This window comes from Rhinopithecus roxellana, chromosome 19, assembly GCF_007565055.1.
Source record: "Rhinopithecus roxellana isolate Shanxi Qingling chromosome 19, ASM756505v1, whole genome shotgun sequence".
Classification (NCBI taxonomy): Eukaryota; Metazoa; Chordata; class Mammalia; order Primates; family Cercopithecidae; genus Rhinopithecus; species Rhinopithecus roxellana.
In genome coordinates, this window is record NC_044567.1 from 68,085,462 (window position 1) to 68,102,293 (window position 16,832).

The following is a 16,832-nucleotide window of genomic DNA, read 5'->3' on the forward strand; positions in this document are numbered from 1 at the left end:
CCTGTTTGAAGAATTGGTTGGCTAGTGATTTTTTTGAGGGGAGTCTGTACCAGTTAGTAGCCTCACTGGTGTGAGGATGAAAAGGAAGGAGTTTCAAGTCAAATAAAACACTTAAAAAAGAAACCACACTGCAACTCTCTTTTACTTAAGCTTGATCAAATTAATGATGATGTAATCCCATGAAGGAAAAGTCTTCTTAAGGATCAAGTTGATAACATTTTGTGATCAAGGGATTTGAGAAAACCTCTATCCCAGTGTCTATCATTATATATTTTAGGATGTTAATTACCTGTATGGCTTTGGGCAAGTCATTTTTCCTCCTTGAGCCTCATTCTTAATCCTGTCCAAATTATTTGTCTCCTCTTGCAGTTGTACTATTTGAATATAGCTGTCCTTCAAGTGAGTTTTGTTCAAAGGAGCCTTCACTTCAGCACTTACTGTGTATCCAACTTGCATAGTCTTGTTTTAAATGTTATCCTTGGGTTTTTGGCATTGCTCTCTAATTACTGTTTTTATGTGAGAATTTAGAGTGATCCAGGAGCTATACTTCCACTACCTCCTTCATCTTCCACAAATCTTTAAAGTGGTAGAATTTTTAAAAACTTTGAAGGTACAGCTGACAGAATTTGCTGATGGTTTGGAAGTGAGTAGTATGAGAGGGAAAACAAGGAATAAAGCATGACTGCATTTTTTTTGTTTGTTTAAGCGATTTCCCTGCCTCAGCCTCCCAAGTAGCTGGGACTACAGGCGCTTGCCACCACGCCCAGCTAATTTTTTTTTTTTTTTTTGTATTTTAGTAAAAACGGAGTTTCACCGTGTTGGCCAGGATGTCTCCATCTCCTGACCTCGTAATCCACCCACCTTGGCCTCCCAAAGTGCTGAGGTTACAGGCATGAGCCACCCCACCCGACTGCATGACTCCATTTTTTAAGAAACTGAATACCTGGAATTGTAGGGTTGTCATTTATAAGATGAAAAGACTGGGAGTAATGGCTTATGAGGAAAATCAGGAGTTTGGTTTTAGACATCCAAATGGTGAATGTCAAGTAGGTAATTGGACACCTACATTAGGATTTTTTTTTTTTTTTTTTTTTTTTTTTTTTTGGAGACAGAGTCTCGCTCTGCTCCCAGGCTGGAGTGCAGTGGCCGGATCTCAGCTCACTGCAAGCTCCGCGTCCCGGGTTCACGCCATTCTCCTGCCTCAGCCTCCCGAGTAGCTGGGACTACAGGTGCCCGCCACCTCGCCCAGCTAATTTTTTTGTATTTTTAGTAGAGACGGGGTTTCACCGTGTTAGCCAGGAGGGTTTTATGGCAGAGGTCCGGGTTGGAGACACGTGTTTGGAAGTCATTAGCATATAGATGGATTTAGAGCTGCAAGACTAGATAACATTACCATAGGAGTAAGTGTAATGAGGGAAGATGAGGTCTAAGGACTGAGCCCTGACATTCTGGCAGATGGGGAAGAACTAGCAAAAGACACTTAGGCCCTCTTATGACAATGGTGTATCAAGAAGTAGTTTTCTTTAGGAAGTCAAGTAAGAAAAATGTTTCTGGGAGGAAATGAAGCTGAGGTAAGTAAGACGAATACTGGAATTGAATGGATTTGACAACCCATCATACACTAGTTATCTTAATTACAGTGGGCCATTTTAGACGAAACTTAATTGGAGGAGTCTTAAGAGAGAATAGAGGAGTGGAACCAGCGAGTATTGACAACTCTTATGTGGCATGTTGCTCTAAAGATGAGCTAGAAGGTGATGTTAGTCAAGGTAGCCTGGGGGCAGTGGTGCACACCTGTAATTTCAGCACTTTGGCAGGCCAGGGAGGTGGATCACTTGAGCCCAGGAGTTTGAGACTAGCCTGGGCAACATAGTGAAACCCCATTCCTACCAAAAAAATAATAATACTACAAAAATTTTTCAGGCATAGTGGTGCATACTTTAGTCTCAGCTATTAGGAAGGCTGAGGTGGCAGGATCACTTGAGCCCCAGTAGGTCACGGCTGCAGTGAGCCAAGATCATGCCACTGCACTTCAGCCTGGGTGACACAGCCAGACCCTGTCTCAAAAAAAAAAGGGGGGGAGGGCAATGGTTTTTAATTTTGTTTTTAAGGTGAAATGTATTATAAGCATATAAGGTGTGTTACAGCATATGAACAGGTATACATGTATAACATGCAGTCCACACAGCTGATAGGAATGAGGCAGTAGTGAAGGAGAAGCTGATGTAGGAGAGGGGACAGTTGTTACAGGGAAGAAGTCTGGAGGCAAAAGGGATGAATTCTAGTGCTCACATAAAATATTGCTTAGATGGGAGCAAGGACAGTTTATCTGGAGTCACAGGAAAGAATGCAGTACATGGGTAGAGATGGAGGTGAGTTGAAAGATGTGAGGGACGATGGAAATAATTTTCTGATTGCTTCTATATTCTCACTGAAGCAGGAAGCAGAGTTCTCAGCAAAGAGAACAGGAGAAGAGGTGTTGAATATTTGAGAAAGGAGATGTACTGTAGAAAATAAAAAACAAAAAAAACTCAGTTTCTCCTGAACTCTCACAAAACAGAACCTTTCCATGACCCTAGTTGTGTGGGGGTTTTCCCTGTCAACTACCAATTCTGCAGATGATTCTCCAGTGACCCGTCCAACTGGGTGTCCTCTAAGTCAGTTCAGTTCTCACACGGTCTTCCCAGAGATAGTATCAAATCCCACAGATTGAGGACTCTGTCCCACAAGACTGCCCCCACTTCAGATGCCATTCTGAAGCCCAAGTTGTGGCCTGTGTTTCTGACCGGCCTTCTATAAATTGGAGTTCCCACAGTCCCCTCCTTGGGTTCAATAAATTTGCTAGAGCAGCTCTCAGAACTCAGGGAAATGCTTTACTTATATTTACCCATTTATTATAAAGGATATTACAAAGGATACAGATTGAACAGGCAGATGAAAGAGATGCATGGGTAAGGTATGGGAGAGGGGGCACAGCTTCCATGCCCTCTCCATACCATCCTCCAAGAACCTCTACAGATTTAGCTATTCAGAAGCCCCCCTCACCATTCTGTCCTTTTGGGTTTTTTGTGGAGACTTCATTATATAGGCATGATTGATCATTGGCTATTGGTGATCAGCTCAACCTTCAGTCCCCTCTTTCTGGGAGGTTGGTGGGTAAGGCTGAAAGTCCCAACCCTGTAATTCTGCCTTGGTCTTTCTGGTGATTAGCCCTCATCCTAAAGCTCTTTAGAGGCCATCTGCCATTAGTCATCTCATTAGCATTCAAAAGAATCCAGAGATTTCATGAATTTTAGGAGCTGTATGCTAAGAAACTAGCTAAAAAGCCAGTTGCAATGGCTCAGGCCTGTAATCCCAGCACTTTGGGAGGCTGAGGCAGGGGGATCGTTTGAGGCCATGAGATCAAAACCAGCCTGGTCAACATAGTGAGACCCCCTTACAAAATACTTAAAAATTGGCCAGGTGTGGTAGCTCTTGTCTGCAGTCCCAGCTACTCAGAAGGCTGAGGATCACTGAGCCCGGGAGTTCAAGGCAGCAGTGAGCCATGATCGTACCACTGACTCCAGCTTGTCTCAGAAGAAAAGGGGGGGAAAAAAAACTGGGCAAAGAGTAAATAACATATTTCACAATATCACAGATTTGTATTGTCTAGGAAAGTGAATGTAAACAGACCACGACACCAGTATGATCCCTGGGTTTCATGAAGATCCCACTAAAGTCATGAACACAAAGTGAGACTAGGCATCATGTTATATGGTTTTTCCAGCCATTTTTAACAGTTAGCTAAACAGCTTATTGTTTTGCTGCAGTTTATTTAGGCAGTTCCTTATTTTAGCACATTTCATGTTTTAAAATTTCTACCAATAACATTTTGATAAACTTTTTTACAGATGACTTCACAAATACATAATTTTTTTTTTTTTTTTTTTTTTTTTGAGACGGAGTTTCGCTCTGTCGCCCAGGCTGGAGTGCAGTGGCCGGATCTCAGCTCACTGCAAGCTCCGCCTCCCGGGTTTACGCCATTCTCCTGCCTCAGCCTCCCAAGTAGCTGGGACTACAGGGGCCCGCCACCTCGCCCGGCTAGTTTTTTGTATTTTTTAGTAGAGACGGGGTTTCACCGGGTTAGCCAGGATGGTCTCGATCTCCTGACCTCATGATCCACCCGTCTCGGCCTCCCAAACAAATACATAATTTTTTAAGCTACAATCCTAGAAATAGAATTGCTCATTGAAAGGGTATGTTCGTTTTTAAAGCTATGCTAGAAACTGCCAAATTGCCTTCAGAAAAAGGTGTTTATATCCCCACTAACACTAGTGTCAGTTTTCCTGTGCCCTTGCTCAAGTATGCATATTATTAAAAACAATGTTGTACCAGTTTACTAGGCAAAAGGTGCGGTGCCTCCTTATTCTGATCTGATTACTAGTGAGTATGTGTATCTTTTCACGTTGGTCATTTTGTTTCTTTGTGGGTTGTCATGTCCTTTGCTCATTTTTCTTTTGGGACATTTCTTAGTAGTTTATAAGAGCTCTTGGTATGTTAATGATAGTAATCGTTTAACTGTCATGCATGCTACAAATCTTTTTTCTGTTTGTTTGCCTTTGTATTTTGTTTTTGGAGTGTTTCAATGTCTAGGAAATAATTTTATGTTGTTAAATCTTTTGATTTCTGCTTTTGCATATGTACTTCAAAAGACTTTCTACTTCAAGGTCAAGTGTTACCTGTATTTTCTTTTAGTTCTGTTTAAAACCTCTTAATTTACATGCCTATGCTGTTAACTCCCAAGTTGATTCACAAGTGTGTATAGTTTGAATTTAGTGGCAATTTAATTATTTATGACTTCTTTTACAGCAAAGATTTGTGGAGAAGATGGACAGGTGGATCCCAACTGTTTCATTTTGGCACAGTCCATAGTCTTTAGTGCAATGGAGCAAGAGTAAGTTAGTTCATATTTTCACACGGTACATCCTAGGGAATTTGGGTTCATTGTTAGGAATGGGCTTCACTTAGCTAAAAACAAAGTATTTTTGAGGATTTAAATATTTTGGATATTTACAGGAACACATAAGGCATACTCTATCTTGATTAATAGTTTCTTTTAAATATAAATTATGTGAACTCTTAAAATTTTAATTTTCATTTTCAATGTTAGTATTTCCTAAGTTAAAATAATTTGTTTTTAGTTCTGAAATCATTTGGGGAGTGATTGAGGCTGTAGTGATTATGACTATTAGAATTGGTTTGGCCGGGTACGGTGGCTCAAGCCTGTAATCCCAGCACTTTGGGAGGCCAAGACGGGCGGATCAAAAGGTCAGAAGATCGAGACCATCCTGGCTAATACGGTGAAACCCCGTCTCTACTAAAGAATACAAAAAACTAGCCGGGCGATGAGGCGGGCGCCTGTAGTCCCAGCTACTTGGGAGGCGGAGGCAGGAGAATGGCGTAAACCCGGGAGGCGGAGCTTGCAGTGAGCTGAGATCCGGCCACCGCACTCCAGCCTGGGCGACAGGGTCAGACTCCGTCTCAAAAAAAAAAAAAAAAAAAAAAAGAATTGGTTTATTTATTGAAATAATGCATGTCTTCAGATGGCTCTCCTAATTTGTTAGACTTTAAGCTAAATCGATGCTGTATAACGAAATCTACATAGATTTGTTGAAATGGCTCCAGGGGTTTTTTAGATTTATTGCTGCTGTGTGCCCTTAAAAAAAATCTATTCATTCTTTCACTTAACATTTATCAAAAGAGTGCTCTGTGTAAGACATGGTTAGGCATAGTACCAGTCTTAAAGGAAGTTACAACCTAGTAAAAGACATAGGGCATGTTCTTTGGTTACTGTAATATAAAGTGGCATGTGTTAAATGTCAGGGGAGAACTACAAAGTCATAAAAAGGTGGGAGAGATTACATACAGGTAAAGGAATCAGGAATGACACCGTGGGGAGTGAGATAGTGTTGACCTAGCCTTTAAGATACAATAGGGACAGTATGGAAAGAGTATATTTTTCCCACTTAAACTCTTTCCTTGGTCGTTCCCTCAAATTTTCCCTTTTGTCCATGTGCAGGCACTTTAGTGAGTTTCTGCGAAGTCACCATTTCTGTAAATACCAGATTGAAGTGCTGACCAGTGGAACTGTTTACCTGGCTGACATTCTCTTCTGTGAGTCAGCCCTCTTTTATTTCTCTGAGGTAAAGTCTGCATTTCCTTTCACACTCTGTTCGAGCATTCCAGCCTCTAACTATCAATGCTGGGGCCCTGTCTATAGGAAATAACCCAGAAGAGCCAAGTCATTTCCAAAAAGATTTATCGTTGTTTCAAGTTGTTTCTGATAGCAAGAGTAATTTAATAATATATTAGAGAGAACATGAAAACTCAATGTGTTAAATAACTCTAATTTTGAAAAACCTGATTAAGCTACTGCGTGCCAGAGAGTGCATGTTTTTAATTGTTTGGAGCTATTTTAAAACCACAGAATTTGAGACTTCCAGGGCATAAATTGCAGACCAGACTTCAGAAGAGAAAAAGAAAAGTAGTAAATTTTTTCTTATGCTCATCATGTTTACGTTAGCCACTTGATAGGATTGCCCAGTGAAGAAGCATTTGCAACAGACAATGAGTATATTAATCTTTTTGAGGCATACAGTGTAGTATAATGCTCTTTGTTAGGCTTCAATAAGTGAAATTATTTTGTCAGAAAGCAGAAAGAGGATTCCCGGTCTCACAAAGCAGTAATTTAGACACTTGATTCCACCTCTTTGCAAGAATACAGGTACTCAGTTGATCTGTTTTTTCACTCCCTTTCTTTGCTATAAGTTTAAATCAACAATTTGTTTAGGTTAATGGGTCCTCATGGAATGGTGGAAATGGTCAGATATAAAATATTTGGTTAGTTTACTCTTTATATGTTTGCTGGTAAGGAACCACAACAAATCCAATTTAGTATAATTTTTACTCTAGTTCACTAAAAGTTTGCATCCAGTTGTGTAGTGTTTGTTTCTTGTTAATTGTTTTTTTTTCCTCTAAATACTTTAAAACTTTTCAATCTCAAATGACTGTAACTTGCTGACAGGTGTTAACTGAAGAAGTAGATCTTTTTGTTTTTTGCTTATGACCTGTATTTTAATATTTGAGCTTATAGATTAGAGATGGTGAGAGAAATCTGTTTATAGCCTTATTTTCCCTTGTGTATTATTTCTTCCTAGTACATGGAAAAAGAGGATGCAGTGAATATCTTACAATTCTGGTTGGCAGCAGATAACTTCCAGTCTCAGCTTGCTGCCAAAAAGGGCCAATACGATGGACAGGAGGCACAGAATGATGCCATGATTTTATATGACAAGTGAGTTATACTGATAGATGCATTCAGCAGATACTTATTGAGCATTTGATATGTTTTGTGGAAATAAAGATGCAAAAACTCAGTCTCTGTTGTCAAGGAGTTCACAGGAGGCAGCATAAAAGTTACTTTTTATATGATGTTTGTAAAGCTTTGGGGGTTCTTAGAACAAAAGTTTCTGCTGGGAAAGGGGAGGTGTATGTGGGGTAAACAGGATGGCAGTGGTAGTGCTCAAGCAGTGTTTCCCAGAAGAGAGATTTTGTTTGGATCCTAAAGAATGAATTGAATTTTGCTACCCAGAGAAGGCAGGAAACAACATTCTAGGCAAAGGCATTGGCACAAAAGCCATGGAGACTTGGCGGAAGGTGACACTTTCAAGAAACTTGAGTTGAGATAATCAAAGGGTTGGGGAATAAATGTGAGGATGCTGGTACTAATTGGAATAGATTGTAAGGGACCTTGAATGCCTATTTAGGGGTATAGTATACTTTCTGTGTAAATCTGCCTTGCCACGTTATTAAATGAATTAGTTTTTTTATTAGTTTTCACTGAAAGTGAGAGGATAGAAAAATCATACAGTGAACAAAATTGAAAATATCTGGTCAGACAAGTGATGAGCTTGTGGCCAGCTCTGTAACGTATGGTATTCTTTTCATTTAACTTTTCTTACTCTGTAAAAAAAGTAATTTGTGGTTGGGCACAGTGGCTCACACCTGTAATCCCAACACTTTGAGAGGCAGAAGCGGATGAATTGCTTAAGCCCAGGAATTTGAGACCAGCCTGGGCAACATGGCAAAACTCCGCCTTTACTAAAAATACAAAAATTAGCTGAGCGTGGTGGTATGCGCCTGTTGTCCTAGCTACTTAGGGGCCTGAGGCAGGAGGATCACCTGAGCCTTGGGAGGTTGACGCTGCAGTGAGCTGTGATCCACTGTACTCCACCCCGTGCAGGGCAGCAGAGTGAGACCCTTTCTCCAAAAAAAAAAAAAAAAAGAAGTAATTTGTTATTTGTATCCTTAAGCAAATGGTAAAGGGGTAACTTGGGGATAGAGAAAAGTCCATAAATGTTAGGGTTTGAAGACAGCCAATAGCATCTAGGCCAATGGTTCCTGAACATTGGTCTGCAGGCTCTTGCTGGGCTGTCTGCATAGGAATCACCTGAGAGCTCGTTAAAAATAGGTTTTCAGGCCGGGTGTGGTGACTCATGCCTGTAATCCCAGCACTTTGGGAGGCCGAGGCGGGCAGATTACCTGAGGTCAGGCATTCAAGACCAGCCTGGTCAACATGGTAAAAGCCCATCTCTACTAAAAATACAAGAATTAGCCAGGCATGGTGGCACACACCTGTAATCCCAGGTACTCGGGAGGCTGAGGCAGGAGAATTGCTTGAGCCCGGGAGGCGGAGGTTGCAGTGAGCTGAGATCATGCCGCTGCACTCCAGCCTGGCTGACAGAGTGAGACTCTGTCTCAGAAAAAAAAAAAAAAAAAAATTTAAGTTTTCAATCTGGGCATGGTGGCTCACACCTGTAATCGCAGCATTTTGGAAGGCCAAGGCAGGCAGATCACTTGAGGTCAGGAGTTCGAGACCACCTGGCCAACATAGTGAAACCTGTCTCTACTAAAAACTACAAAAATTAGCTGGGCATTTTGACGGGTGCCTGTAATCCCAGCTACTAGGGACGCTGAGGCAGGAGAATTGCTTGAACCCGGGAGGCAGAGGTTGCAGTGAGCTGACGTTGCGCCACTGCACTGGAGCCTGGGTGACAGAGGGAGACTCCATCTCAAAAAAAAAAAAGTTTCCAGTCCCCCACCCACCCAGTCTCAGAAATTCTGATTCCACAGGTTTGAGGTGTGACCAGGAATCTTTATTTTTAGAAGACATACCAGATAATTCTGATAAATAGCCAGATTAGGGATGTAGTCTGATTTTCCTATTTTGCAAGTAAGGAAAATAAGGCCCAGAGAGGTAATGATTTTCTCAAAGTCACAGAACAAGTTAGTGGCAGAACTTGGACTGGAATGCAGTTCCTAATGTTCTGTCCAGTGTTTATTTTGGTACAATATGTTTGTAGACGATACTGTATAAGAAACATTGCTATATAGATGTTGAGATAAGAAGAGTTTACATTTAGAAATTTGGTGTAAAGTGCCTGAACCTTCAAGTCGTGGAGGAGTATTGACCAACTTATTCAATACAACATAGGAGATTCACATTTTGTTACAAAAATGCTGATTTAAAAGGATAGTTTTCTTTTTTTTTTCTTTTTTGAGATGGAGTCTTGCCCACCCAGGCTGGAGTGCAGTGACACAATCTCAACTCACTGCAACCTCCGCCTCCTGGGTTCAAGCAATTCTCCTACCTCAGCCTCCCAAAGTGCTGGGATTACAGGTGTGGGCCACCACGCCCAGCTGATTTTTGTATTTTTAGTAGAGACAGGGTTTCACCATGTTGGCCAGGCCAGTCTTGAACACCTGACCGCAAATGATCCACCCACCTTGGCCTCACAAAGTGCTGGGATTACAGGTGTGAGCCACTGTGCCCGGCATACTTGTTTTTGTATCATATATATGCATCATCATAGTCATGCACTAGCAGCCTTTGTGTTTCTGTCAGGAGATAGGAGATAGAAGCCATTAGAGTGCTTGGAAGAGAACTTTTTTTTTTTTCCTCGCATTTAATGCTTTTTTTGGTATTCATTTCATAATCAGCTTACCAAAACATTAGTTGCATTATAGTCTATCAAGGTAGAAATCTTTGTGTTTCCAATATTAGTTACTCCCTTTCCTTTCCACAGAGTCATCAGTAAGTCCTGTTCTATCCAAATAGATCATACCCATCCAGCTCACCCTCAGTGCTGTTTTGTTTTGAATTTGTACATGTTTACTGCTGATGCCTTATAGTTATGATGATGTGTTCTTATTTTATTCTGTGCATACAAGTTCTCAGCTTGCTTTTTAGGGGAAGTGACCATGTCTTCCTTTCCTATAAATTCATTTCTGTCTATCAAGTCCTGAAGAGAGAATAGGTACCCATAAATATGTGATTGTTAGTTTCTTTGCCTCAGTTGTAGTCTGATCCTTACAGCTTTTAAACGACAGTAGAGTTCCCCGTCAAGAACTAAGGATGGTTGGCAGACAGATAGAAAGGTAGCAAGTTGACCCAACTATCTGTGGGGAAGTGGGAATAAAGAAAGGTTGCATCAGTACTGTCATCACATAGCTCTATGGTTCTAGGCCTGCAGACTGAATCAAGTAGCCTTGTATAAGATTCTCCAGAGGAGGTGCCAAAAGTTGCTTATACTTCCTATGGAATTTGATTTTACTTTGGATATCTTTTTACCATAGATACTTCTCCCTCCAAGCCACACATCCTCTTGGATTTGATGATGTCGTACGATTAGAAATTGAATCCAATATCTGCAGGGAAGGTGGGCCACTCCCCAACTGTTTCACAACTCCATTACGTCAGGCCTGGACAACCATGGAGAAGGTAACCAAGAACTTTAAACGTATTAAACTACAAGAAGTTTTATTGGTAGAACTCATAAAATATAAGGTGAGAAAACCAAGCAGAATAGCACAGTGGAAATTGAAGCAGTCCAGCACAGTGATTAAGAGCAGAGGCCTTGAGTCTGGCCTGGTATGTACAGTCACATGCCACATAACATTTTAGTCAACAGTGGGCTTGCATGTACAATGGTCTTATTTGATTATGATGGATCAGAGCTGGCAGTGCAATAATAACAAAAGTTAGAAAAAATAAATTTTAATAAGTAAAAAAGAAAAACTAAAAAGATAAAGAACAAACAAGAACAAAACCAAAAAAATTAATGGAACTGAAAAATCTCTGTTGCCTCATATTTACTGTACTATAATTTTAATCATTATTTTAGCGTGCTCCTTCTACTTATTAAAAAAAAAAAAAATTAACTGTAAAACAGCTTCAGACAGGTCCTTCACAAGGTTTCCAGAAGGAGACATTATCAAAGGAGATGATGGCTCCATGCGTGTTACTGCCCCTGAAGACCTTCCAGTGGGACAAGATGTGGAGGTGAAGGAAAGTGATAATGAAGATCCTGACCCTGTGTAGGCTTAGGCTAATGTGGGTGTTTGTCTTAGTTTTTAACAAACGAATTTAAAAAGGAAAAAAAAATTAAAAATAGAAAAAAAGCTTGTAAAATAAGGATATAATGAAAATATTTTTGTATAGCTGTATATGTTTGTGTTTTAAGCTGTTATGACAACAGAGTCAAAAAGTTAAAAAAAGGTGAAACTTATAGAGTTAAAAAGTTACAGTAAGCTAAATTATTATTAAAGAAAAAAATTTTAAATAAATTTAGTGTAGCCTAAGTGTATAGTGTAAGTCTACAGTAGTGTATAGTAATGTGCTAGGCCTTCACATTCACTCACCACTCACTCCCTGACTCTCCCAGAGCAACTTCCAGTCCTGCAAGCTCCATTCATGGTAAGTGCCTTATACAGATGTACCTTTTTTTATCTTTTAAACTGTATTTTTACTGTGCCTTTTCTGTGTTTGTGTTTAAATACACAAATTCTTACCACTGTAGTAGTAACCTGGAGTATTTGTTATAGTAACATGTGATAAAGGTTTGTAGCCCAAAAGCAATAGGTTGTACCACATAGCCAAGGGGTATAGTAGGCCATACCATCTAGGTTTGTATAAGTACACTCTGTGATGTTAGCACAATGGCAAATAGAAATTCGATTGATTGATTGATTGAGACAGAATCTCACTCTGTTGTCCAGGCTGGAGTGCAGTGGCACAATCTTGGTACACTGCAACTTCTGCCTCCCAGGTTCGAGCAATTCTCCTGTCTCATCCTCCCACGTAGCTGGGATTACAGGCAGGCACCACTACGTCTGGCTAATTTTTGTATTTTAGTAGAGACGGGGTTTCACCATGTTGGCCAGGCTGTTCTCGAACTCCTGACCTTAAGTGATCTGCCTGCTTTGGCCTCCGAAAGTGCTGGGATTACAGGCATGAGCCACCATGTCTGGGCAGTAACTGAAATTCTCTAATGCCATTTTCCTTATCTGTAAAATGACGATAATATGCATGTTTACCTCAAAGTTACTTTGAGGATTAAAATAAGGTAATGTATATAAAAATACATATTAACATAGTACCTGACACATGGTAAGCATCAAAAAATGTTAACTACTGTTATTACTATTATTATTACATATTTTTAAATAATTAGAAAGCATTATCAAAAATTAGCTGGGCGTAGTGGCACACACCTGTAGTTCCAGCTACTCAGGAGGCTGAAGCTGAAGGATTGCTTGAGCCTGGGAGTTCAAGGCTGCAGTGAGCCGTGTTCATGCCCCTGTACTCCAGCCTTGGTGACAGAGCAAGACCCTGTCTCCAAAAATTGAAGAAGGCATTATGGGGCAGAGTTAGCTTGGTAATGATCCAAATATTTCACCAGTATCTGTCACAGGATTGGAATACTAGTTTTCGGTATTATGATCACTAGGTATTACTAATAGCTTATTAATAATAAAGCATTGACCAGGTGCAGTGACTCATGCCTGTAATCCCAGCACTTTGGGAGGCTGAGGCGGGTGGATCACCTGAGGTCAGGAATTCAAGACCAGCCTGACCAACATGGAGAAACCCCATTTTTACTAAAAACACAAAATTAGTTGGGCGTGGTGGTGCATGCCTGTAATCCCAGCTACTTAGGAGGCTGAGGTGGGAGAATCGCTTGAACCCAGGAGGCGGAGGTTGCAGTGAGCTGAGATTGTGACATTGCACTCCAGCCTGGGCAACAAGAGCAAAACTCCATCTCAAAAAAATAATGATGATAAATAAATAAAAGTAAAGTTTTGATGTTTGTGAGTGGTTTATTCTTCTAATGAACTAGAGGAGATTTTTCCAGGAATTGTAGAGCCCATGAGGTTATGTTGTTTATATGTGTCATGTGTATCCAGGTGAAAAAACTTAATTAAGTGCTATTGTATAATACCATACACAAAAACTGAATTTTAGGAATACTGAAGAATTACATATAGAAGTCAAATCATTAAATAGCTAGTAGTAAACAGAATAGAGTGTCAGCTGTTACTCAATGATAATGTTTTCATGATTAAAATTAAACCTTTTCTGATTTTAAAGGAAAAGTTCAGATCTGTGTGATACAAAGAATGTAAGTTTTCAGGGTAATAAAATTAAAATGCAGAGAGAAAATGCAAAAGTATTTCTTACTAGATGTGTGTATGTAAGGAACTTAGACTAATTTTAAGAACACTATCAAGACCCTGGTAGTTAAGTAGGAAAAAAGACATGAATAATTCATTCACCAAAAAGTGTTACGGTGGTAAACAAAAGAAATGTGTTTCTACCATCCTGGAGTCTACAAAAAAGGCACATATTGGCTGGGCACGGTGGCTCACACCTCTAATCCCAGCACTTTGGGAGATTGAGGTGGGTGGATCACCTGAGGTCAGGAGTTCAAGACCAGCTTGGCCAACATGGCAAAACCCCATCTCTGCTAAAAATACAAAAATTAACTGGGTGTGGTGGTGGGCACCTGTAATCCCAGCTACTCGGGAGGCTGAGGCAGGAGAATCACTTGATCCTGGGAGGCAGAGGTTCCAGTGAGTCAAGATCACACCACTGCATTCCAGCCTTGGCTACAAGAGCGAAACTCCATCTCAAAAAACCAAAAACAAACAAAAAAGGTGCATATTAAATACGAACATAAAGATTTACAAATTATACTGAATAAGTTCTCATGTTTGTTATTTGCATGTCCAGTTACAAACTTTTCTTTCATAGAATTAGAAATACAAGTAATAAACATGAGAACTCATTCAGTATAATTAATAATTATTAAATGTAAATAAAAACATCTATATAAAATTAGGTATTTAACAATTATTTGGGGAAAAAAAACCATACAACCCAGTCTTAGAAAACCTATGTGGAAACAGATATTTTGATATATTGCTAGTGATTCAAATTGATAATGTTCCTTTGAAGGGTAAGCTGACCATATATATCAAAGTTAAAATTTAACTCAGTAATCACACACCTGGTGAGTTATCTTAAGGAAATCATTTTGAAAGTAAAATCAATATATGCACAAAGACTTTAATATTTATCATAAACCAGAAAATTCGAGTTTCTGTAAATATCAAGTTTACGTAATACTTTTTTTTTTTTTTTTTTTTTTGAGACGGAGTCTCGCTCTGTCACCCAGGCTGGAGTGCAGTGGCCGGATCTCAGCTCACTGCAAGCTCCACCTCCCGGGTTTACACCATTCTCCTGCCTCAGCCTCCCGAGTAGCTGGGACTACAGGCACCCGCCACCTCACCCGGCTAGTTTTTTGTATTTTTTAGTAGAGACAGGGTTTCACCGTGTTAGCCAGGATGGTCTCGATCTCCTGACCTCGTGATCCGCCCGTCTCGGCCTCCCAGAGTGCTGAGATTACAGGCTTGAGTCACCGTGCCCGGCCCATAATACTTTCATGACGAATGTTTTAGGGGAGAAAACCCAACAAAATTACATGCATTGTAATTTTTTTTTTTTTTTTTTTTTTTTTTTTAGACATAGTCTCGCGCTGGCATCCAGGCTGGGGTGCAAGTGGCGCAATCTCGGCTCACTGCAATCTCTGCCACCCGGGTTCAAGCAATTCTCCTGTCTCAGCCTCCTGAGTAGCTGTGATTATAGGTGCTCACCACCATGCCCGGCTAATTTTTATAGTTTTTAGTAGAGATGGGTTTCATCATGTTGGCCAGGCTGTTCTTAAATTCCTGGCCTCAAGTGATCCGTCTGCCTTGGCCTCCCAGAGTGCTGAGATTACAGGTGTGAGCCACTGCACCCAGACTCATGCATTATAATTTTAATTTGTAAACTGTACAAAGGAATAATACTTGTAGTAAAACAAGAAGGAAAAACATTTGTTATAGGTAGTTAACGTTTATAACCAGTAAAATTATGCGTAAAGTTTATTTATTTAAAATAGTTTTAGTTGGATTTGATTTCAACTTTAAAATAATGCTTTTCCTCTCTATCAGGTCTTTTTGCCTGGCTTTTTGTCCAGCAATCTTTATTATAAATATTTGAATGATCTCATCCATTCGGTTCGAGGAGATGAATTTCTGGGCGGGAACGTTTCGATGACTGCTCCTGGCTCTGTTGGCCCTCCTGATGAGTCTCACCCAGGGAGTTCTGACAGCTCTGCGTCTCAGGTATTGACTGACTGCATCTGCCATTAGGGAGAAAAGCATACACATCCTTTCCTTCACATCCCAGTAACAGATCCTGTTTTTAAAGTTTAAGTTATAGAAACAAAAGATAAATAAAAGCCGGGCGCGGTGGTTTGTGCCTGTAATCCCAGCACTATGGGAGGTTGCAGTGGGCAGATCACATGAGGTCAGGAATTCGAGACCATCCTGGCCGACATGGTGAAACCCATCTCTACTAAAAATACAAAAATTAGCCGGGCATGGTGGCAGGCACCTGTAATCCCAGCTACTTGGGAGGCTGAGGCAGGAGAATCGCTTGAACCCAGGAGGCAGAGGTTGCAATGAGGCGAAATCGCGCTACTGCACTCCAGTCTGGGTGACAGAGTGAGACTCTGTCTCAAAAAAAAAATGAGAGAGAGAAATAAAATTAGCTTACTTACTATCTTCTAATTAAAGCATTTGTGGTGACTTACAATATACTGTATTGTAAAGTATCATGCTGTTTCATTTAGGCCATTATTCTGTTTGAATCTATGGCTATTTCTCTTAATAAATCAAGTAATATGGAATATATTCATAGCCTCTGAAGAGCTCTGTATGTAAGTATTTATTTAGGATACTTTTTATAAAATAATTGAGTGAATTCTTAGGTCTCCTTTTTTTTCTTTTTCTTTTTCTTTTTTTTTTTTGAGACAGGGTCTCCTCACTGCAGCCTGGAAATTCTGGGCTCAAATAATCCACCCACCACAACCTCCTGAGTAGCTGGGACTAGAGGGATGCACCACCATGCCTGGCTAATTTGAAAATTTTTTTTGGCCAGGCACGGTGGCTAACACCTGTAATCCCAGCACTTTGGGAGACTGAGGTGGGCAGATCAGGAGGTCAGGAGATCAAGACCATCCTGGCCAACATGGTGAAACCCCATCTCTACTAAAAATACAAAAATTAGCTGGATGTAGTGGCCGCACTCCTGTAATATCAGCTACTTGGGAGGCTGAGGCAGGAGAATGGCTTGAACCAGGGGGTCGGCGTTTGCAGTGAGCCGAGATCATGCCACTGCACTCCAGCCTGGCAACAGAAGAGACTCCATCTCAAAAAAAAAAATGTATACATGACCATATAAAAACCACTGAATTGTATGATGTGAATGTGAATTAGCACAATAAAGCTGTACAAAAAAAGAATACACGGTATGGTTTTATTTATAAAATGATAAGAACAAGTAATGCTAATATACGCCATTTATAAAATGACATTTATAAAATGACAAGAACAGGTAATGCTAATCT

The 16,832-nt window shown here is 40.3% G+C and overlaps 1 protein-coding gene across 2 annotated transcripts in view; it reads left to right on the forward strand.

The window, feature by feature from the left end:
- Positions 1-16,832, forward strand: part of AKAP10 (A-kinase anchoring protein 10) — a 74,477-nt gene that overhangs the window by 37,339 nt on the left and 20,306 nt on the right. For both annotated transcript variants that reach the window (XM_010386112.2, XM_030923341.1), the window contains exons 6-10: positions 4,849-4,933; positions 6,059-6,182; positions 7,197-7,333; positions 10,675-10,819; positions 15,373-15,546. In XM_010386112.2, the coding sequence (XP_010384414.1) occupies positions 4,849-4,933; positions 6,059-6,182; positions 7,197-7,333; positions 10,675-10,819; positions 15,373-15,546 (665 nt within the window). The remainder of the gene's footprint in view (positions 1-4,848; positions 4,934-6,058; positions 6,183-7,196; positions 7,334-10,674; positions 10,820-15,372; positions 15,547-16,832) is intronic.